Source organism: Bubalus bubalis, chromosome 15 (assembly GCF_019923935.1).
Source record: "Bubalus bubalis isolate 160015118507 breed Murrah chromosome 15, NDDB_SH_1, whole genome shotgun sequence".
Taxonomy (NCBI): domain Eukaryota; kingdom Metazoa; phylum Chordata; class Mammalia; order Artiodactyla; family Bovidae; genus Bubalus; species Bubalus bubalis.
Window position 1 is genome coordinate 4,101,240 of NC_059171.1, and position 25,331 is coordinate 4,126,570.

General features: G+C 38.6%; 1 protein-coding gene across 5 annotated transcripts in view; it reads left to right on the plus strand.

The window, feature by feature from the left end:
* Positions 1–25,331, plus strand: part of RALYL (RALY RNA binding protein like) — an 829,045-nt gene that overhangs the window by 344,445 nt on the left and 459,269 nt on the right. For all 5 annotated transcript variants that reach the window (XM_044928503.2, XM_025264974.3, XM_044928502.2 and 2 more), the window contains one exon: positions 24,082–24,360. In XM_044928503.2, coding sequence (XP_044784438.1) covers positions 24,105–24,360 — 256 coding nt within the window. In that variant the 5' untranslated portion in view covers positions 24,082–24,104. The remainder of the gene's footprint in view (positions 1–24,081; positions 24,361–25,331) is intronic.

The following is a 25,331-nucleotide window of genomic DNA, read 5'->3' on the forward strand; positions in this document are numbered from 1 at the left end:
GTGCTCTGCAACCTCTCATCTGTTTCCCGGCATCGTTGTGACTTTCCTGTTACGACCAACTCTGTTCCAGCTGGATCATCCTGCTGTCTCTAATCTCCTGAGTGTTGACTGTGTGCCCAGGGATGGTAATAGTTGCCTGCACCTCCTTTCCAGGTTTATGAGAAAAGTGGTATCATTATTCCAGTTTTATAGAAAGAGTAAACAAAGGTGAAGGAAGGTAAATACCTTCCTCAAAGACATACGAGTGAGAGCAAGCCGTGCTCCATTTGCACCGAGGCCTCTGGCTCCAGATTTAGTGCTTTCAGTCCTGTTATTGCCTCCATGTTCATAACTTGATTCACAGTAAATTGGAGTTTTCCAAATGTTATCTGTCTCATTAATTATTATATATATGCGTGCATACTCAGTCTGTCCAACTCTTTGTGACCCGCCAGGCTCCTCTGTCCTTGGAATTTTCCAGGCAAGAATACTGGAATGGTTGCCATGCCCTGTTCCAGGGGATCTTCCCGACCCAGGGATGAAACCCGCATCTCTTGTGTCTCCTGCAGTGGCAAGTGGATTCTTTACCATTGTGCTACACGGGAAGACATGTTTATAATTCACATTATCATTTTCTAAAGCACTAGTAATCAAAATATTTTGTGAAGTATGAGGTTGTTAGATTTTTTTTCAGATTTGGGAATATATTTAGTTATGCCAAATGAAATAGTGATTTTTCTTATCTAACATCTTAACAAGGATGTTAAGTAGCATTTCTGAATCTAATTTGAATTAAAAATGGTCTTGAAATTTAGGTTAAATAATAGATTTAGTCACAATAGACTAATTTCCAGTTACTTTGTATTTTTCCCCCCCAAAAAGATAAATGCACAAAAAATAAATCTACACACATGAGATACCCATACTATTTGTGACTTTTAAATAGTTTAGTTGAGGTAGAATACAAGTAAAAATTTACCTGGTTGAAATATCATTTTTAGATTGAATCCTTTCAACCTAAGTCAATCTGCTCTTTAAACTTTCATGATATCTGATATTTTGTTTTTTTTTTCTGAAGGTAACAAAGGAAATATGTCTTCATATCCAAAATCTGTCACAAGGCAAAGCTCAGTTTAACCAAAAATTGTATATACTTACATAATCAGAGAAAAGCTGTCATGTAACTGGTATTTATTTAGAAACCACTGTTCTTTGAAAAAAGTATCCAAAATATACAGTAGAACTGTTTTTTTTTTTTTCCTTCTTTCCATTGACCTGGTAAATTCATGATCATGGTGCTGGTATTGTCCTTCACTCTTTCTCCTCTACACTTTCTCTGCTCCATCTCTTTTTTCTTAAAGAAAAACAGAAATGTTCTAGAATTCCTAAACTAGTGTCCCCAAAAGCTATTTATCCATTAAATCTAGAAATATAATTATTTAAGCTTAAGGTTCTGTTTTGATTGATTCTTACTAACCTTAAGTGCACTGAATTAAATTAAATCTCAGTTCATGAGACACGGGCGTCATTGGTCCATGCATGACCCGTTTTACTCTAATTAATTATTTAATTATCAGACACTGAAATCTAATTATGAATTCTTCAAACGTGGGTTCTCAGGAAAGCAGTATGTAGAGACTGCGGCTCGGCGGGAGAAGCGAGTAGCTCTCCAGCCTGAGACGCAGGCTGTGGCACCTGGTCAGCGGCTTGCAATTAGGAGGACACACAAAGCTCCGCCCGTGTACAGAGCATATTAATTCGCCATCAAGGATGGATGGTCAAGTCTCATTAAACACATAGGGCTTCTCGTTGCCCCTTTGTTGCTCCGTGACCCAGGAGATGAGCCCCAGGGACTCTACAGCTAACAGAGCTTTATTTTTCCCTCCAGTGGCAGGGCGTGTATGGCACAGAGAAAGCCTTGCCCTGTGTTCATAGAGGTGAGTTCTAGCCAACAACTTTGGACCCTGGCATAGACAATGACAAGGCATTTCCTTGGGTTTGTGTTTCACACCGTAATTATTCAGTCCCAGGTAACAGTGTACTTCACTGTTAGCCAAAAGAGAATGGGAGGGTTTTCCTCTGGAAGGCCTTGGATGCAAAGCTAATCCTTTTTAAAGGAGGGAAATTAAGGACGTATTTCATAGTTGATACCGGACAGTACATTGATGACTGGTATTTCCGAGACTCTGTATCAAAGAATTTGAATAAATGCTTACTAACATGATGTGTTAGAGTCTACACACTCTTGTCACTATCATAAAGTGAAATGATTCAGAGAAAAAAATTAAAGGAAGGTATGGTAGGCCCATAGAAAAGATCTTATAGAACTTCAGAAACACTACTTTTAAAGCCTATTATCCGTCAGAATGGAATTCTCGTTCAATGTGATGTTCAGGTTTGCACACTTTGAGAAGAAACAAGATCCTCAAATCTGTGAACAAGATAAACGAGTGCTTGAGACCTCCACCGAAGTTGCAATGAATGACTTAGTCTAGTGGTTTATACTAAAATGCATCACACCAGAAAGAGTGTTGTATAACGTAAATGCTCAGTTAGGTGTTTAACTGGCCCCTAGTACTCAACTCTGTAGCTATATGATCAATATCACTGGATATTTGAAACTTAGTTGGCTTCCATGTAGCAGCACCAGAGTTACAAGTCCCATATATTTCACAAAGTTTAAGAATCAATGAGATAATAATAATTAAGCATTTTGTTTCATTTAAATAAAAAATTGAAGGGAGATGTAGTGTGACACATATGCTGATCATTAACATTTATTAATTAGTACAATATGCCATTCTTTGGCAGTGCCTTTCTTTGGGATTGGAATGAAAACTGACCTTTTCCAGTCCTGTGGCCACTGCTGAGTTTTCCCAATTTGCTGGCATATTGAGTGCAGCACTTTCACAGCATCAACTTTCAGGATTTGAAATAGCTCCACTGGAATTCCATCACCTCCACTAGCTTTGTTTGTAGTGATGCTTTCTAAGGCCCACTTGACTTCACATTCCAGGATGTCTGGCTCTAGGTCAGTGATCACACCATCGTGATTATCTGGGTCGTGAAGGTATTTTTTGTACAGTTCTTCTGTGTATTCTTGCCATCTCTTCTTAATATCTTCTGCTTCTGTTAGGTCCATACCATTTTTGTCCTTTATTGACCCCATCTTTGCATGAAATGTTCGCTTGGTATCTCTAATTTTCTTGAAGAGATCTCTAGTCTTTCCTATTCTGTTGTTTTCCTCTATTTCTTTGCACTGATCACTGAAGAAGGCTTTCTTATCTCTCCTTGCTATTCTTTGGAACTCTGCATTCAGATGCTTATATCTCTCCTTTTCTCCTTTGCTTTTCACTTCTCTTCTTTTCACAGCTATTTGTAAGGCCTCCCCAGACAGCCATTTTTCTTTTTTGCATTTCTTTTCCATGGGGATGGTCTTGATCCCTATCTCCTGTACAGTGTCACGAACCTCCGTCCATAGTTCATCAGGCACTCTGTCTATCAGATCTAGGCCCTTAAATCTATTTCTTACTTCCACTGTATAATCATAAGGGATTATAAGAATCCCTAGATAGCATATTCGAAAGCAGAGACATTACTTTGCCAACTAAGGTCCGTCTAGTCAAGGCTATGGTTTTTCCAGTGGTCATGTATGGATGTGAGAGTTGGACTATGAAGAAGGCTGATGCTTTTGAACTGTGGTGTTGGAGAAGACTCTAGAGAGTCCCTTGGGCTGCAAGGAGATCCAACCAGTCCATTCTGAAAGAGGTCAGCCCTGGGATTTCTTTGGAAGGAATGATGCTAAAGCTGAAACTCCAGTACTTTGGCCACCTCATGCGACATGTTGACTCATTGGAAAAGACTCTGATGCTGAGAGGGATTGGGGGCAAGAGGAGAAGGGGACGACAGAGGATGAGATGGCTGGATGGCACCACTGACTCGATGGACGTGAGTCTGAGTGAACTCTGGGAGTTGGTGATGGACAGGGAGGCCTGGCGTGCTGCGATTCATGGGGTTGCAAAGAGTCGGACACGACTGAGTGACTGAACTGAACTGAACTGACAATATGCCAAGTACTGCATAAATTATCTGTAATATTTTTAAACTGGATTTTTCAAAGTTTTTGTGATTAAATTTTGAGTTTTAGCTAATAAAAAATATGAGCCTTTGTACTCAGAGGAAACCAAAAATGCAAAGAAGTTATGCATTTGCTTTAGATTATATTTCTTAAGCTACTGTTACTCCTTTTGTACCAGGTTGATGATGCATTATACAAATGCATTTGAAAAGACCCTGATGTTGGGAAAGATTGAAGGTAGGAGGATAAGAGGATGAGATGGTTAGATGTCATCACCGACTCAATGGATATGAGTTTGAGTGAACTCTGGGAGTTGGTTATGGACAGGGAGGCCTGGCGTGCTGTGGTTCATGGGGTCGCAAAGAGTGGGACATGACTGAGCAACTGAACTGAAATAAGACATGTTTAATAAAATCTTAGAATCAGTTATAAGAAGGATAAGTATCCATAAACATGTTAGATAAACATGAATGTGATTCTGGTTGATAAACAAATAAATTTTGGATTCCAAAAATATTCTTCTACTTACACATTTGCTTGCTAAAAATTTTAGAACAAAAAATCATTTTTCTAAGTACACATTTGTTTGCCAAAATTTTTTAGAACAAAAATAAAACATAAATAGCATGTTGATTACACATATTATTACATTGCAATAGGCATTTGTTTGGAGAAAGAGAAGTTTCTAAAAACAATGTATTTTATGCTACAGTTGAAAGAGGTAGGGGTTTATCTGCATGGATGGACACTTCTTTTGATATACATGTCACTAGTGTTGATGCCGGAGAAGGCAATGGCACCCCACTCCAGTACTCTTGCCTGGAAAATCGCATGGATGGAGGAGCCTGGTGGGCCACAGTCCATGGGGTTGCTAAGAGTCAGACACGACTGAGCGACTTCACTTTCACGTTTCACTTTCATGCATTGGAGAAGGAACTGGCAACCCACTCCAGTGTTCTTGCCTGGCGAATCCCAGGGACGGGGGTGCCTGGTGGGCTGCCGTCTATGGGGTCGCACAGAGTCAGACACGACTGAAGCAACTTAGCAGCAGCAGCAGCAGCAGTGTTGATGCCATACCTTCCCAGGTGGGTAAAGAGTCCACCTGACGACGTAAGAAATGCAGGAGATGTGGATTTGATCCCTGGGTTGGTAAAATCCCCTGGATTAAGAAATGACCACCCACTCCAGTGCTCTTGCCTGGAGAATTCCAGGGAAAGAGGAGCGTGGCTGTAGTTCACGGGGTCACAGAGACCTACACAACTGAGCAACGGAGCGTGCACGTACATGCTAGTACTCCAAAACACTCTTTAAGCGAGGGATCTTCTGAGGATAAGAAGGCGTTGCGTGCATTTGAGCTGCTCTGCCTCCTTCTCAGTGCCCCAGTACCGACATGTCCGCGACGAGCCGCCGCTGCAGGAGCCACGATGACGTAAGGCGCTGCGGCGGGGCCCCCACGGCTCTGAATTCGGATTCCGCCGTTTCGAAGTTGTGCCACTTCAGACAAGTTCGCCTTGGCGTGCCGTATGCGGTTGATCAGTGCCATGGGAGCAGTGCTGCTGGCTTGCTATGCTTTTTCAACTTCGGAGTAGTTGACTGACTGCCTGGGACCGTCTCTGACACGTTGGGGCACCAACCGGCAGCTGTTAGTAACTCCACGGAGACCGACAGGAGGAAATCTAGCTAAATCCTTGATAGTTCATTTGGTTCTGTTTGTTTTTTTGTTCCCCCTTGGTTGCTCCTTTTTTTTTTTTCCCTCCCCTCTTAATTTTCAGTCACCAAAAAGCTTTTGCCCCATGTCTTAGTTTTTTGTTGGTTTGTCTCATTTCTCTTCTTAGAGGTCATTACTTATGACCCACACACCCAACTTCAATGGTGCCCCTTCTCTGTATACTCTCTACATGGACAAAGCAAGACATATGTAAGTGCCAATATTGTTGAAGTGTTACTTTTTTAAGTGTTTAAAATGTGCATAACAACTGAAGGTAATAAGGATTCGTTTTCCACTGAATTTCAGTGCTTATATCAATGCCTTATTAGTATAGAGACTTACCAGCCAGAGGAGAGTGTTTAACAAGCGGTGAAGGTCTATGGGGGGTATAACTACTGACTCAGTGAGGTCTGTAGTCCACAATGCACAAACTCATGATCTCGAACGATTTCTTGAACATCCTTCTCTGAGGTTTAAAATCAGGAAATGACTTGTTACATTTAGACAAGGTTTCAATAGTTTTTTTTTTTTAATGATGCATACATTCTAAATTAACTTTCTTATTGATAATCACATAATAGATTAAATTAGTTGTTTCATAAAATGTAAAATATGGAAGAAAATTAATATTGATGAAAGTATATTGGGCTTCCCAGATGGTACTAGTGGTAAAGAACCCGCCTGCCGATGCAGGAGACATATGAGACTTGGGTTCGATCCCTGGGTCAGAAAGATCCCCTGGAGGAAGGCGTGGCAACCTACTCCAGTATTCTTGCCTGGAGAATTCCATGGACAGAGGAGCCTGGTGGGCTACAGTCGGACACGCCTGAAGTGACACAGAACACACATGCACACATCTAATATAAACTCCTTCTTTGAAGATCGGAGACACCAATGTGTCACACCCGTCTACGTCTCCTGGCTTAACTGTAGCTTTACAAAGTAAGGAAATACAACAGTGCATCTAAAAATAGCAGCATCCTTTACTGTCATTGCCGTGTCATAAGCACTAACACAAGCACTCATAATGTGGTAAGATCTTCTGACTGATTTTGTTCGATCTCCTAGTGTTTTTAAAGGTTAACAGTGGACATCACTTTTCTGACTCTAAGAATAGGTATTATGAGCCTTTATCCAAATTTTAAGCAGCCTTCATGCTGTGTGTGGGTTGCGGTGTGCAGATGTGGGCTACCCCAGAAAATACACAGGGTTTTGAATATTTTTGCATTATTATAGATGAGGGTGTCCTCTGGAGAGCCCCTAGAATTCTAGCAGATGGTCCTCTAGAAGTGGTTGTTACATGTAGAGTGTGTTATAGAAGTCAGAGATAATCAGATAACACTACAGTGAACACCCAATGAATATGCAATAGGTAAGAAAGTATCAGCATTCTTTTAAAAGTCATTCTGGCTTCTGGATTCTCAAGCCCATAAAATCTACTCATGTATTACAATATCTATGTTTTTCTGTACAAATCTTTGCGAAGTTGTGGACCTTACTGCTTGTGTTTATGACCCAAAGTGACATTCAATTTTATTTTACTGAATAAACTACAGTTATCATCTAAACAATAGCTACACAGGGATAGCTATTACTTCCAAATATACTTTAGTAAAATGCAGGCTTTTTCTTTATACAATGGAGGGAACCAGTCCCCAGCCAATTTTTTTTTTTAATAGAGCTTCTTTCCTGTTTGAATCTACTGTGTATTGTGGATGTTAAAAGTGTTTTCATAGAGAGGAATGTGTTTACACACCATTTTAAAATAATGAGATCCATTCCAAATATAGAATTGCATGTCCCTTAATCCAGACTGAGTACATACTCCTTTCAATGCTGTTCACAAAAATTGTGAAGATGTTTAAAAACATATCACTAACAATAATAATCTAAAACATTTCTTACATACCTCTGATTCTCAGAATTGTGCTTTTTCTCTCCAAAAGCATGATAATCCCTGCCATATTGTGTATTTTAATCTAGTTTACATATGTATTTAATTTATCTAGGCTCATCTATTTGATTTAGATGCTTTGCTAATGCCAAAAAGGACAGTAATCAAACTTTGCATGTGTAGGACATTTACATATGGAATAAATTTTCAGTTGAAAATTCTGTGTATATGTGTGTGTGTGTGTGTGTGTGTGTGTGTGTAGAATATATAGTATGGGCTTCCCAGGTGGGGCTAGTGGTAAAGAACCCATCTGCCAATTCAGGAGACATAAAAGATGTGGGTTTGATCCCTGGCTTGGGAAGATCCCCTGGAGAAGGAAATGGCAACCCACTCCAGTATTCTTGCCTGGAGAATTCCATGGACAGAGGAGCCTGGCAGGCTACAGTCCATAGGGTAGCAAAGAGTCAGACATGACTAAGCAACTAACACTTTCACTTTCATACAGCATCTCAGATTTGTAGGAGAAATTTCCAATATATATGTTCAAAAAGAGCCCTGACCAATGCTATTACTTGAGTACATGAAATGACACTTCGGATGAAAATTGGATCCGCATAGTCATTGTGGTTCCTCTGCAGGCTTTTGCAGACTTTTCTTGCAAAATCAAGGACTCAAGGAGAAGATACATAAAACATGAAAGTCATTTCTGAAAGTGTGTGTACAGACCAAAACACCAGAACTTCTGTAGCACCAGATCCTTGTGTATATGCCAGAGATGTTTAAGGGCTAGGTCATAATACCAAAGGCAAGATACCTGTCCAATCACAACTGCTCAAGAATACATGATAAATATCAACCAAGGCTGTGGTGTGGCATTTGTTCATGAAAATACCTCCAGTATGTTGATTCACAAGACAACCTTTTGAGAACAATATGCTGACTTTAATATTGCAATAATCTCAGATGCATATTATCTGGAGCTGTGCCATATCTCTTGAGTGCCCTACAAAAGCACTTTGGGAAACACTTGGTGTAGAACATTAGAAATCAGAGTTCAAATCCAGCCTCAGAGAAGTTATCAGATTACCAGAACATTGTCTGATAATCTGGAAGCATTCAAAGGGGAGGTGTAAATTATCCTTGACTCTACTCTATGTACCTGAAAATGGATAAATACTATATTCACTGAAAAAAAATAGTCCAGGGCATGAGTTTCTAACCTATCTGTATATTCGGAATAATAACTCAGCTAACATCTTTTAATCAATTCCTATGTGGCAAATGTTGCATTCAGTGTTTTACTACGCTTAAGTCTCTTAAGAGTCGTATCAGTGTTTGGTATTGTTATTTCTAAATTTTGGATAGGAAATGAGCATTGGAGATTAAATAACTGCTCAAAGTTACTCATGCACAAGGAAGCAGAGTTAAGACTGGAAGCCTGGTTTGTATAACTCTAGTAACAGCATTCTTTAAGAGGTAGGTTCACTCCTCAAGTGTGACGAGTTGTACCAGTTATGCTGATATTACAACCTAGCCCATGTGATCTGCCACGTTCGGGCTTACACTGCCTGCCACCAGGAGGTCAGTAAATAAAGGGACAAGCTGCCGGGGAAGGAGTAGGGACCTAATTCAGAAAGCCAGCAGGGCGAGAAGATGGTGGCTGCTGTCCCAAAGAAACCTCTTGCCCAGGTGTGGATGCTGTTCTTTTATAGAAAAAAGAAGGAAGTGAGGCAATACAATAATAAAGGCATTAGTTGTTGCAAGTATTTCTTGGTTGTGGATGTGTTAATTTCTTCTTTCTGGCAGCCATGCATAGACAGGTCTGGTCAGAATATTTCTTGTGAGCTGAATGCAAGTATGTTAGCATACAGTTCAGGCATGGGAGCGAGGTTCGCAGGGATGGGTCAATATGTATACTTTAAATTACAGGTAACATCCATTTAGTGATTCAGTTCAGTCACTGTCTGACTCTTTGCAACCCCATGGACTGCAGCCTGCCAGGCCTCCCTGTCCATCACCAACTCCCAGAGCTTACTCAAAGTCATGTCCATCCAGTCTGTGATGCCATCCAACCATCTCATCCTCTGTCATCCCCTTCTCCTCCTGCCTTCAGTCTTTCCCAGCATAAGGGTCTTTTCCAATGAGTCAGTTCCCCGCATCAGGTGGCCAAAGTATTGGAGTTTCAGCTTCAGCATCAGTCCTCCAATGAATATTCAGGACTGATTTTCTTTAGGATGGACTGGTTGAGTCTTCTTGCAGTCCAAGGGACTCTCAAGAGTCTTCTCCAACACCACAGTTCAAAAGCATCAATTCTTCGGCGTTCAGTCTTTTTCATGGTCCAACTCTCCCATCCATATATGACTACTGGAAAAACCATAGCTTTGACTAGACAGACCTTTGTTGGCAAAATAATGTCTCTGCTTTTTAATATGCTGTCTAGGTTGGTTATACCATTTCTTCCAAGGAGCAAGCGTCTTTTCATTTCCTGGCTGCAGTCACCATCTGTGGTGATTATGGAGCCCAAAAAATAGTCTGTCACTGTTTCCATTGTTTCCTCATCTATTTGCCATCAAGTGATGGGACCAGATGCCATTATCTTAGTTTTCTGAATGTTGAGTTTTAAGCCAACTTTTAGTGATTAACTTGTAGCAAAAGCAATATAATATGATGGTTGAAGTAAAAGAAACAGATCTCATATGGAGTCAGGTTTGTACTTCCTTATTATATATGGGGAATACAAGTGACTTAGGACACTTAAGTAGCATAGTTATCTTACCTAGAGTCTATCCTCCCCTTAACAATTATTTCTGAAGTAAAATCTTAACAAATGTTAAATTTTACTAAGCTTATGAATGTGTGATCATTAATAATAACTTTATATATTTCACTCCAAAAAGAGCATCCATAATTTTGATTTCTACATCCCCTGGGATTTTCTAATGTTTTGTGGAGATTCTGCATTACATAGTTAAGGCGAGGGGAGAATTGTGATGTCTTGTTTGTCATGATAGAAAATTATATCTACAGGGCTGGGATTTATTCCACCAAAGGGAAAGTATGTTCTGGAACCAATTTGTTTTTGTTTTTTGTGATATATGGATTGTGAGATGCTGTCATGAATAACACTGCATCTGCCTTCATAGCTGTTGATTTTGAGGAATTTGTAAACAACAATTTTATCTGATCTAGACATACAGTAGGCATTTTCATTATATTATTTTTATTGCTACTTGATACAACCCCAAAACATTCAAGTTTGTGGAGGGAAATTCACCGTTGCACTTATAGTAGGGCATTTTATTCATATTTTAAGAGAGTACAGAAATTTTAGGGGATGGGTTGTGGGATTTAAGACCTTTTACTCTAGGGCCAGTCTTCCAAAGCCACATCAATAATGACTGAAAATTGTTCATCTCTGCGGGCAGTCTGGTAGCCTACCTGAAATCACTCAGTGGTTTGGATCTAACTCTTGCGGGAACTGTCATGATTGACAGTTTGAACAAAGAAGACAAGAGTGGAATGGACCTGTTAAGTAGGAGTGAGTGAATTTCTCCTTTGGGCATGAGAGTGTTTACCTCCTGCAATTTAGCCTTAACTGACCTGAGAGTCTTAAAATGGAAAAAGGATGTTTTATTCCGTGGAGGCACGTAGGGGTAGAGCAGAATTTTATTTCAGCGAATACACAAGAATAATCCTCTTAGTATTTCTCCACTGCTGGCTTCATATCATGTGTCATGCAGATGAAGGTCACGATGCTTTTCCTTTGAATGGCCATGTTTTCCTTTTAGACTTGAGTAAGTGAACTATGCTCTACTGTGCTCTCCTCTGTGACTTGCTCGAGCGGGCTGCCCTTTCCCCCTCCAGGGTGTCTTCCCCACCCAAGCACAGAGCCCAGGTCTCCTGCATTGCAGGCAGATTCTTTACCATCTGAGCCACGAGGCCTCCCTGTGTGAGTCACGTTGCTGTTGTTCAGCTGCCCAGTCGTGTCCATCTCTTTGTGACCCATGGACTCCTTGTGACTCGTAGAAGGCAAACACAAAGTTGGAATTGGTAAATAGATGGGTCTTATATATTCTGAGAAAAAAAATATCAAAATAAACCTGGCATTCTCAAAGGACGTGTTCCCTGTCATTCTTAATACAGTGTTTAATATAAACCACAGATGAAGTCTTCGCAGCTTGTGGTTACTCCTGCTTCCGCATAAAGTGAGTACTTTCGGTGGTGAAGAGGCTTCTCGGTAAAGAACCCTTGGCCACTATAGTGTTCGGTGTCTTCCTTAAGTAACTTGGAACTCTTCTCTGGAAATACTCAAGATCTCAGAGAAAATGAGGGTAAAGAGTAGCACCCTCTCCTTACTACTGTATGTGAATGAATATTTTGTAAGCACTTAAACCAAGAGCAGGTATATAGTAAGTGCCCTGTGTTTGTTAGTGAAAGTCTCTCCGTCGTGTCTAACTCCTTGCGACCCCAGGGACTACAGCCTGCCAGGCTCCTCTGTCCATGGACTTCTCCAGGCCAGAATACTGGAATGAGTTCCCTTCTCCAGGGCATCTTCCCAACCCAGGGATCCAACCCAGGTCTCCAGCATTGCAGGCGGATTCTTTACAGTCTGAGCCACCAGGGAAATGCTTGTTAAATATACAGTATTGTTGTAAAACTGCTTTTGAGATAGGTTTGATAATTTATAGGCCATCTTTCCAAATTCAGAACTTTCTAAATGGAGGCCCTTTAGCAATGTTTGTTAACAGACATTTTTAAAAATGAAGGTGTGTGACAAATAATGAAGTGGTCCTGAATACTTGTTCTGTACTTTATTCTGACTGCATGGTACCAGTCCACTAAAGGATCTTTTCAAATAGGTCTTGGTTTCTACACGGGTGTGGTTAACTAGTCACAAACTGAGGTACTGGGTCTCATGGCCCATGGCTGTCTGACAGATAATGGTTCAAACAGCAGTTAGTGCCCTGAGACTGTGTCTGTCCTGGGCTCATGATCCCTGATAATACAGACAGAGCACCAATTTCAGCATCTTCGGTAGTTCAGAGGAAGCTTCTTTCTTAATCATTTCCTTTCGCAAAACCCTTATGTCTCAAGCGGGCACCAAATCTGATTGAACTATTCCCACCAGTCAAGTAGAAAGCATCTAATTATTGTTGATTTGACTTCCATGTATAACTCAAAACAATCTTCTGCCTAGATCATGTCGACCAGTGGAAAGTTATCCTGGAAGCACAATTACAGTCATTATCCTAGACAGTTTGTGTGACTAAAGGCTCTGTTTTGGAGAATAGACTATCATCTGTAGTAAAGGCTCAGCTGATAAAGAATCCCCCTGCAATGAGGGAGACAAGGGCTCCATCCCTGGGTTGGGAAGATCCCCTGGAGAAGGGAAGGGCTACCTACTCAAGTATTCTGGCCTGGAGAATTCCAGGGACTGTATAGTCGATGGGATCGAAAAGAGTTGGACATGACTGAGTGACTTTCACTTTCTCCTAGAATTATATCAACTTGTTCATATTCTGCAGGATATGAGTATAAGTGTATCTAAGGACTCATAAGTGTATTAAGTGCATATTTTTTATTTATACAGTAACTCAAATACCATATGACCTTTATCTCTTTGAATCTTTTGATTTTAATTTGAAGTTGATAGCTAGTTTTTCTTATTTATATACATTTCACTGGGATATTTTACATTGAATATAGTGATGAGATAAATAGACAATGTTTACATGATCCCTGATAGAACAGACACAACATCGATTACAGCATCTCTAGTGATTAGAGGAAGTTTGCTGGAATTCCAGAAAGTTCCAAACACAAATAGATTCTTAACCTTGGGTGATGTGAGCATGTAAGAACTAAACCATATCCCCTCTGAAACTCACGCATTGAAGTCTTACCCTCCAGTGTGATGTTGTTGGTAGGAAGAGCCTTTGGGAAGTAATGAGGTTTAGATGAGGTCATGAAATAGGGGTCCCATGGTGGGATCAGCACCTTATAAGAAGAGGAAGAGAGGCCAGCGTGGTGCTGTCTCCACCACATGAGGACAGAAGAAGGTGGCATCTGAAAGCCAGGAAGAGAGATATTGCCAGGAAATGAATGAGTTGGCACCTTGATCTTGGACTTTCAGGCTTCAGAACCGTGAGAAACAAATGTGTGCTGTTTCAGCCACCCAGCCTATGGTAATTTGTTCTATTAATAGCACTCCAGGATGACTAATGTGTGAGCAAAAAAAAAAGTTACACTTATTATCTGTTTCCTGAAAGTAAAAGTCACTCAGCTGTGTCCGACTCTTTGTGACCCCATGGACTATACAGTCCCTGGAATTCTCCAAGCCAGAATACTGGAGTGGGTAGCCTTTCCCTTCTCCAGGGGATCTTTGCCACCCAGGGATCGAACCCAGGTCTCCCGTGTTGTGGGTGGATTCTTTACCAGCTGAGCCACAAGGGAAGCACAAGAATACTGGAGTAGGTAGGCTATCCCTTCTCCAGGGGATCTTTCCGACCCAGGAATCAAACCAGGGTCTCCTGCATTGCAGGCAGATTCTTTGCCAACTGAGCTATCAGGGAAGCCCCATTTGTTTCCTACTTTATGCTTAATGCTTGGCCCTGCCCAGCCAGTGTTCTGTTGGATTGGTCATGATTTCCACATGGATCTGTCTGACCTCACACAAACCTAGGTGATGGTCGGTCTCTTAGAGATGTAACCCTCTGCTCAGTAATGATTAGATCTGCAGCAACTCATTAAACGTTTCCCAGTAGATGGTTTAACACTTCTCATGCCTCTGTTGACCAAATTTACCAAACGTTCCTGCCAGTGCAGGAGACATAACAGATTCGGGCTCAACCCCTGGGTTGGGAAGATCCCCTGGAGGAAGGCATGGCAACCCACTCCAGTAATGTTACCTAGAGAAGCCCATACACAGAGGAGCCTGGTGGGCTACAGGCCATGGGGTCGCAAAAGAGTTGCACATGACTAAGGGACTTAGCACACATGTGTGCATAACACAAAATTGATTAATATTCCAAATTCTTAACTAAGTTTGAAATGTTGTCTCACCAATATTCATTGCTTTCTAATTTTATAGTCACAATAATCAACAAAAATCATTAACTCTTTATAACTATAATTGTTACCTTATTTATAATTATATATTTATTTTTGCTCTCAACTACTTGAACTCTAAGATGAAAAATGTTTATTTCTTAGTAGTTAATGAATCTAATCAAATATACTCATTGCTATGAAGCTATATTAGCTAATACTGATTTACAAAATTAATGCCATTCTTATTTATGTATAGTAATTTTTCAATTTCTTACACAATTTTATTAAATATTTATATTCTGCCTCAAGCTATTGAATTAATTGTCTCATTTTTAAACCTTGCTATATCATATTGTCATTTTAAAATACTTTTCTTTCAATAGTATCTCATATTATTCCATTTTATGAAATTTATCATATCATATTTATTATTAGTGAGTCCTTATTAAAAGAAAGCTATTTTATATTTTTAAATATTTTTACATATAGATTAGTAGTTATAAAAGGAAATGAAAACTGGGTTTCTAGTTTCTTATATGGTGCTAATGCCACAATATTACACTCAATTTCTGAGGAGCATAGTTTAAGAAAGTTATAAAAAATAATTTGCTGTGAATATAAGCAATATGCTTTCAAGATCTGTATAAGTAGAAAATTTCATTTTTTTCCTGAATGTCTTTCATAGCTGTTGCAATTCAATTGCAATATTAAGATAGAAGGGCTCTCTATCTTATCAAATATTTTAATATGTAATTTTAAATTTCTGTATTAACAATTAAAAATTTTAATAAACAGTGGACACATGCTATTCACCAATATTTTAAAACACAATATGTGGATTTAATAAAGTATGCATTTAACAAATGAAATCAGAATAAATTTTATTACATTTTTTAATACTGAGGACTTTGATGATGTGCCCAGTAAGCTCCAAATATTAATTCATGTTCCCCGAGACCAGGAGAATTTTGCTGCTTCTATTATTAGCCTGTCTAGCTAAGCTCTTAGACAAACTTCCTTTCCTTCATTGCAGAGATCAGATTATCCCTCTCTCATTTAGCTCATGGTCTGCCCACTCCTCCCCTACAGCCTGCAGAGTCAGACTCAAATACGTGGGGAGGAGCTAGCAGGCATCAAACTATCACAGAGCAGGACCCCATGGGCTTCCCCTGGACAGGCCTTCACAAATCCTCTGCTCTGATTCCTCTCTGCAGTGCCTAGAGAGCTGTTTGAGGCATACTACTGAGTTATCTGGACAAGGAAATGGCAACCCACTCCAGCATTCCTGCCTGGAGAATCCCATGGATAGAGGAGCCTGGTGGGCTGCAGTTCATGGGGTTGCAAAAGTCGGACACGACTGAGCGACTTCACTTCACTGAGTTATCTTTACAGATATGCAAGTGAGAAGGTCGCTCAGTTGTGTATGACTCTTTGTGACCCCATGGACTACAGTCTGTGGAATTCTCCAGACCAGAATACTGGAGTGGGTAGCCTTTCCCTTCTCCAGGGGATCTTCCCGACACAGGAATTGAACCTGGGTCTCCCACACTGTAGGCAGATTCTTTACCATCTGAGCCACCAGGGAAGCCCTTATGATATGAAAACAGATATGATACGAAACATAGGAAAACAGATATGAAAACCCCTCACCAGACAGAAAGCGTTTACTACTTGCTGACCTCGAGCATTTAGCATCAGGCCTCCTGGAGTGGAAGGATTGATAATGTTATTCCCTGTGACCCCATCCTGTTTCCTCACCATCAGCCAATCAGAGAATTGTGCCTGAGGGACCACATGCCCTGTGACCCGCCTCCCTCACCTGGCTTTTTTTTTTTTTTCCAAATGTACAATGCAAAGGATTTTTTTTTTAATTTAATTTTATTTTTAAACTTTACATAATTGTATTAGTTTTGCCAAATATCAAAATGAATCCGCCACAGGTATACATGTGTTCCCCATCCTGAACCCTCCTCCCTCCTCCCTCCTCCCTCCCCATACCATCCCTCTGGGTCGTCCCAGTGCACTAGCCCCAAGCATCCAGTATCGTGCATCGAACCTGGACTGGCAACTCGTTTCATACATGATATTTTACAAGTTTCAATGCCATTCTCCCAAATCTTCCCACCGTCTCCCTCTCCCACAGAGTCCATAAGACTGTTCTATACATCAGTGTCTCTTTTGCTGTCTTGTACACAGGGTTACTGTTACCATCTTTCTAAATTCCATATATATGCGTTAGTATACTGTATTGGTGTTTTTCTTTCTGGCTGACTTCACTCTGTATAATAGGCTCCAGTTTCATCCACCTCATTAGAACTGATTCAAATGTATTCTTTTTAATGGCTGAGTAATACTCCATTGTGTATATGTACCACAGCTTTCTTATCCATTCATCTGCTGATGGGCATCTAGGTTGCTTCCATGTCCTGGCTATTATAAACAGTGCTGCAATGAACACTGGGGTACACGTGTCTCTTTCCCTTCTGGTTTCCTCAGTGTGTATGCCCAGCAGTGGGATTGCTGTCACCTGGCTTTTAAAAACACTTTGCGGAATCACTTTAGGAGGCTGGGGCCTTTAGGGCAGCCCCCATCTCCTTGCATGGCCCTTCAGTAAACCTTTCTCTGCTCCAGACATGGACGGTTCAGTTTGTTTGGACTCCCTGTTCATGGGACAGAGAACTTGGTGCTAACAAAACTGCTTTGAGGTCCTAAAATAGCCACTGCTGGGAGAGAGGAGCAGTGTGAAGTATTTCTGGAGGATAGCTGAACATTGATAATTAAAAAACTTTAAAAACATCTTTTTTTATTTTATTTTATTTTTAAACTTTACATAATTGTATTAATTTTGCCAAATAGCAAAATGAATCCGCCATCTTTTTTTTTACCCAGAATTTGCCAAAATGTCCATCTGAGATTTTTTGTGATCTAAAAAATTGGAAACAAGCTTAATATTCATTAAGAGAATGAAGAGTATTATGCTATAACTTTTTTACCATGCAACTCTTTGTTAAACCCACTTAGGTTATTTAATAACATAATCAAATGGGTATTGCAGTAATAAGTAATGGCACTTGGATGTAAATTATTTGCAAGTAAATTATGATGACTTTTTTTTTTGTAATTTACAATTTTTATTAAATGCTAGAAAGAAATGAAAAATACATCAAAGTTTTAACAATAAGTATCTTTTCAGGTTGGAGTTATATTTTTTTTCCTACATTGCACATATCCCCTAAAAATCTTTACTTTTGAAAAGTTGCTCTGATTTATTTCAAAGTAGGGAGCAGTTCGAGGTTTAAGAATTGAATCTTAATTGTAATTGTGACATTTGTCTTTAAGAATGGTAGAGGTATCACCAGATATACTGGTGATTGTCCTATTTTCACAAAATAGCGTTTGTGATGCTTAAGATCTATTGAAGAATTGTCACTGCGCCGGTGGATATAAGTTATATACTTCTGAATTGGGGATGGTTTTCTGAAGAATAAATTCTGACTTTCTTCTGGTTTATTTTGTCCAGGAAGAGATACTTAAATACAGTAGTTTATTTCATTTCAGTTGTTTTTCTAATTATAAATCGAAGTAATTTATAGCAATGCATTTTATGAAAAAATCAAGAATGTGTATGTGAGTTAAAGTATTTGAAAAACATCTTTCTGTAAATACTGAGAAGTTAAAAAGATACCCAGTGAATTCTGAATATCATTTAATGGTTAATTCCTATATCATTTGCTTCAGGAAGTTATCTTTGCTCTTCATATGCTCTTTTTTTTTTTCATATATCACAACTTTAGTTTTATATCTTGCAGCATTTGCCAGGTTTTACTTTATTTTTTATGATTTTTTTTGAATACTAGGTTTAAATTTCAGCAGATGATGAATTTTATGGTATGATTTGGTTTTATAAATTCATTTTTGGATCCCTTTAATCTCTTTTCAGGTTCTTGAATACAGTGTGTGTTAATATTATTGGCTGACTTTTTTGAATACCTGGGTATTTCTCATGAGTGTCTGAATGAATCTAAAATTTAGATTGTAAATTCAAGACCATAAAATGAAAAGAAGGGTATAGTTTACTGACCTGTTAATTTTGCCTGTTCCAAAAATATTTTCTCTTAGGTACATTTTAACATTGCCTTTAATTCATAATTAATGTACATATTTTAGATTAGAGAGTAGAAATATCTTTCAAATACAAATAAACATCTTTTTCTAAACATGTTCTTTAAGATTTTACAGAACAGTCACCAACTCAGTTTATATTTCCAGAATGAAAATCCTACTCTTAAATTAGTCCTCATGTGGCAGCTATTTGACTTTTTGTTTTTCTTCTAAAATATTTCTAAAACCATAACTTTTCATAAGTTTCTGGCACCAATATCATACCACAAAATACACAAATAGCTAATTTTTTTCTTATTTATATTCACCTTATGTTTTTAAAAGACCAGAGATTTGTTAGCCTTTTGGGTAGAGAAAACCATTAAATTTTACTTTAATTTTATTTGAGTAAAATTAAAGTCTTAGTACCTTAATCTCAGAAGCCACATTTTAAGTCCTGAAAAGTCACATGGGGAAACTGACTACCGTTTTGGATGGTGCAGACGTGGAGTTCTTCCATCACTCCAGAAGGTTCTGTAGGCAGTGGGGCTTCACAGTTTTCACGCTGCTGCTGCTGCTGCTGCTAAGTCGCTTCAGTCATGTCCAACTCCATGCGACCCCATAGACGGCAGCCCACCAGGCTCCCCCGTCCCTGGGATTCTCCAGGCAAGAACACTGGAGTGGGCTGCCATCGCCTTCTCTGTGACACTAACCATTAACTCCATTCAAACTTCAACTTAAAAATAAAGAGACGAATTTTGGGTTTAGTTGTACTTTCAACTAAATACATTTTAGTTCATTTTAACCTTATCAATTTTTTTGACGTTATAACATTACTTTGACTGTTGTCCTTTACTTCCACACCCCCCCCCCCCTTTAGAATGTAGGCATTTTCCAGTTCCTGAGAACTCCTTGGTTTTCCTCTTTATCACTGGTTTTCTGTAGCTTGATTATGATGTGTCTGGGTGTGGTTTTGTTTCTGTTTATCCTGCTTAGGATTCAGTGAAATTCTGGGATCTATAGGATCATGTAATTTTATCAAATCTTGTAGGGTTTTGGCCAATATTTTAATATTGCTGTTTCTCCAGGACTCCAAATATATGTCTGTTAAATAATTGATACTATTGTATGATTCGTTGAGTCTCTATTTATTTTCTGGTGTTTAATCTCTTTTAAAAAAAATATTTACTCATTTGTTTATTTTTGGCTCTGCTGGGCCTTTGCTGCCGCACAGGCCTTTGTCTGGTTGCTGTGATCGGGGCTCCTCTCTAGGTGCGGTGCTGGGGTTTCTCTCTGCAGTGGTCTCTCTTTCGGAGACGGGGCTCTAGAGCCTGCGGATCTGCAGCTTCAGCATGCGGTCCCGGTAGTTATGGCCCCCAGGCTCTACGAAACAGACCCATTAGCTGTTGCACACAGACTCAGTTGCTCCCTGGCATGTGGGATCGTCCCCGACCAGGGATCAAACCCATGTCTCCTGCGTTGGCAGGAGGATTCTTTACCACTGAGCCACCAGGGAAGTCCCAGTGTTTAATCTCTTTGATACATTTTGGATATTCACTTTTTCTACAACTTCAAATTCACAAACCTATTCTAGAGTCTCTTAAGGTATAACGTCTATCAAGTATAATTTTTGATTTTGGATATTATAGGTTTTGTCTTTATATGATCCACTTGATTATTTTTCTGTCTTTAACTTCTTTCCTGATTATCGGTCATGTTTTCTGATCTTTGGCTATCTAGGAGGTTTTAATTAGATTCTAAAGATTTTGTGTTTTATTCCTTAGTGTCTGGGTTCTAGTTTTCAAAAAGGAATATTATGCTTTGCTCTCACAGACAGTTGGTTGCTTTTGGTTTAGCTTGATCATCTTGAGAGCTGTTTTTAAATTGTGTTGGGGTGGTTCTTGAGTTGGGTTGCAAGAACTGTTTATCCCCATTACTAAGTCCCGACCCTTCGGATGTCTAAATTTAATGCTTCAAGATGCCTATTTGGACTTCCCACTGCTGCTGGTAGGAGCTGAATGATTCACAGCCTTTTGTGGTTCTGGGAGGCATTCAGTCACAGCTTTCCAATAACTTTTTAACCCGCCTCATAGAAATTCACCCACTGCATGCATATCCTGGGAATCAGCATAGATTCAAGGGATCTGTAAGACAGTTTGTGGGATCGCTTCTCTGTGTAGCTCTCTTCTCTGTAGAAATCTGCCTCACAGTTTCCTGCCTTAAACACTGATCTACCACTTAAATTCAATAAGGTCGGTGTCTGCTTTCAGTGATATACATGCATGCCCTCACACGTGCGTGCACACACACACGTGTGCACACACACACTCACACACTCTCACACAAACTCACACTCACACGCACACTCAGACACACGCACTCACACGTGTGTGCACACACCTCACACACAAAGACACACATTCGAACACACACACACACACATGCACACACACACACACAGACCAACTTTAGACATGATATATACTTTCCAGACAAAAATCTAAGGCTATCCTAGAACTTCCTTTATTTTCTGTTTGTTTTGCTCAGATACCATAGTTTGACACTTCCTGTGGCTTTATGTCAGAAAAAAAAACATTTGCTTCATGTACATTAGCCTTATTTTTCAATTGTTTGAGTCAGAGTTACTTTAACCTTGTTATTCCATCATGGCTGAAAGTGGAAGTCTTTCTTCAACTGATGAAGATTCATATTACATTTTAAAACTTAATTTTGCAGAGAATGTTGATAGTGTACAACACAATGACAAAAATCTGTCGTTAAAACCTAATAGAAACTGGCAAGTCAGTCTTCTTGTGAGAGATTAAATACATACAGATTTAAGGTGATCAAAAGTCATTAAATGGAATTATAAAATGGCAGCTTGGACTTATAGTTATGAGAGTCATCTGCATAAAGTATAAGGATGGTCTCAGAGAAAGCATGTTGACACAGTGAAAATTCAGAGTGCAACTGTGCCCCCATTTTAAATTTGACCCAGGCTTACTGTCAAAGACAGACCACTGGGATCTGTAAGCCATGTTTACAACTTAATTTAACAATTCTTGTGTTTGCATTTTGACCAATTTATTCCTGCCCAAGAAAGAAAACATTAGCTATAAGAATCATTAACTCTTGAAAGTAATTTTATGGTGTTTCTAAAAATATACATCATATAAGAGCAAAAAGTAATAATATTACTTCTATGTATTGCATTACTGATATTGACTTAGAGTTGTAAGAAAAATAATCCTTAATACGTTCTGGAGCCACAAACGGGATATTTAGCTTATTTTTTCTCCTCAGTGTGTTTAAAATCTACTAAATTATATGAAGAAGCTGAATGTTTAAAATACATGTGTACACCTTAATTATTTTTTGTTTGAATTGATTCTCAGAGAATTAGCTTGAGGCATGGGCTTCCTTGGTGGCTCAGTTGGTAAAGAACCCACCTGCCAATGCAGGAGACACAAGAGACACAGGTTTGATGCCTAATCTGGGTAGATCCCCTGAAGAAGGAAATGGCAACCCACTCCAGTATCCTTACCTGGAAAATTCCATGGACAGAGCAGCCTGGCGGGCTAAAGTCCACGGACTCACAAAAGAGTCAGACATGACTGAGCAGGCACACACACTCACTCACTCATGCAATAGCTCCAATTGCAAAACTAAGGAAAAAAAAACTATCAGCTTGCCTTTCCTTCAGCCCTAACCTTGAGTAATTCTTAAAGGAAGCTCTAAATGTAGCTAAGATAAAACAAGGCAACAATATAGTCCCTGTTTTTACTGATGCCATACTTTTAATTTTTATGTGAATTTCTGTTTATGAAGTCAACCTTCATTACAAGCAGATATATATATATATATAATGTGTCCAATATTTAGTAAAATTTTAGTAATCTAAGAATTCATAATTAATAACCTAATTTGAAACATTTTATGATACACAGTTGCTCTTGATTTTAGAATTAGCTAGTTTAAACAGGTAGTGAGTAAATTTTCAAGTATATCCAGTTTACATGCCTTTAAAATTTCCACATCTTTAGTGCTCAATTTAGAAATGCCATTTTTAATTATTTTTTAAAATAAAATGCACTTGTTAATTATTTTATAGCTGTAACATTTTAAAAGAGATTATTTGCACAGAAATATAATGTTGCTGATAAAATTTATCCATTAGCTAGTATTCAACATTGATCATCAATATTAGAGATTATATCCTTGCTGAAATTTCATTTTCACCATACTAGTTCTTTAAATTGTTTGGCACTTTAGAAGATGAGATCTGTCCAAAAAAAAAAAATATATATATATATATATATATCTCATGCTTAATACATATTGTTGGATGAATGGATGAATTTTCAAAAGCTTAAAAAATAAATTGTAAGTGCTGGAGTACTTGGAAATAAAAGTTTCATTAAGTTTAATTAAGCACAATTAAAAACTCTGCCAACCTCAGAAAGCAGTTTTTAGAAATAGTAGCAGTCCTTAGGCAACATATGAACTGACAGTTAAATGAATTAAAAATGAGGTTGAGAATGGATGTTCCCACACAGATACCCAGTCTCTACTATTTGTTGATCATTGATGAAAACTAACTATACACGCTGTTTCTTTTTAAATGACTTCTGAGGTTGGTTCTGCTAAAGAGAATATACAGAACTAATTCTGGTTAAATAATTTACTGTCAAAATCATGTTTTTTATGTTAAATTTTCTAATTAAATTTTATTTTTAATACCTTTTTTCTCTTCTACACTATTTATTGAAATGAATTGTTAATTTCCAATAGAAGGATTTTGGTAATGAAACAGCCAATATGTATACCTATTATAGAAAATGTAGAAATAAAAATGCAGGGTTTCAACAATAAATTACAGTACCATATTCCATCATCGGACCATAGTCATATTGGATTTTCTTTTTCAGTAATAGAAAATGTGGCTTGTTTCTCAAACTTGGTTATGAAATACTTCTAGACATAAAAATAAAAACCACTACAAGATGTTTCATCACTGTGTAGGCCTGAATTTTAGATAAATTAATCAGGAATGTATTTGTAACTGTATGCTAAATAATTACAATTATTTTTCTACTTCATTTTGCAATGCAATATTCATCTTTTATATTACCAAATTTTCTTCTCAATAAAATTAATAGTACTTGGGGATTTGAGGTTACCTGGTAACTACTGAACTACTGAAAAATTGCTAAAAGCCAGGGGTATCCATTCAATCTAATTATTTTCCTTTTGGTCTTTCTTTTGTTTAAGGATTGAAACAAGCTGAGCCAACCATGACTGGCAAAACACAGACCAGCAACGTCACCAATAAGAATGACCCTAAGTCCATCAACTCCCGTGTTTTCATTGGCAACCTGAATACAGCCATCGTCAAGAAAGTTGACATTGAAGCTATTTTCTCAAAGTATGGAAAAATAGTTGGCTGCTCAGTTCACAAAGGCTATGCATTTGTACAGTACATGAGTGAGCGCCACGCAAGAGCGGCAGTGGCTGGAGAAAACGCCAGGATCATTGCAGGCCAGCCGCTTGGTAAGTCCTGCTGACTGTGGCTTCACGTCAGAGTTCTACTCTCCAAGCACACTTGGACATAACGTTGTTGTTGAAACGCCAGTACTACCACGGTATTTATTTCTTAACCAGTTAGAGCGCCCTTACATTTATAACTGATATTGTTTTCTTGTTCTCATCTTATACTAATTATAAGTGTCTCATTTTCTCTACAAGTTATAAGCTTGAGATCTAGGCTGATTTGTAATACTTAGTACCACCACCAGGCTTAATAGGCAAGTGAAAGTTATGCATCACATTTAACTTTGTTTGACTTGATTAATGTCTTATCTTCCAGGAAATACTATGTGAAGCAAAAGAATCATAATAATTACTTTTTATACTTATAGTACTTATTCTGAGAGGCTAATGCATTCCCCTCACTTATTGTTTTTATTTTGGGAGGAGAAGGGATAGAAAATAACAAAAAGAAGTAAATCCTGAGAACTGGAAAAGGAGTATAAACTACCCTTTCTTCTCTTGTCCATCATGCCTTTTCAGTCATGTGCAGTAATCAGATTTATGTCTCATATCCAGAAAATAATATAACTCTTTTTTCAAAGAAAGGAGCATACAGTCTGAAGTAAAAAGAAAATTCTTAGGAGAAAATGTTTTGTAGTAAGTATGCAGATAAAAATAAAAAATTAGACAATCTTTTTTCTACTTAAGGAAAAAGTAGAATTAATACCTCAGTGATTCTCTAATTTATATCTCTTGTCACGTTCAGACTCTTGCATTAAACTAATTATACATTGTCTTCTTTTGGATATCCAACAAGCATGTTGGCTTCATAAGCCTAGAGCACAGAGCAGTACTCCTGATTTTTCACATCACAACTTCCTCCACCCTCACACTTCTCCATTGTAATAAGTGGAAGCTTCATTTATCCAGTTTTCAAATAAAATCCTGAGTGTCAACCTTGATTCTTCTCTTCCCCTCACACTCCGAATATA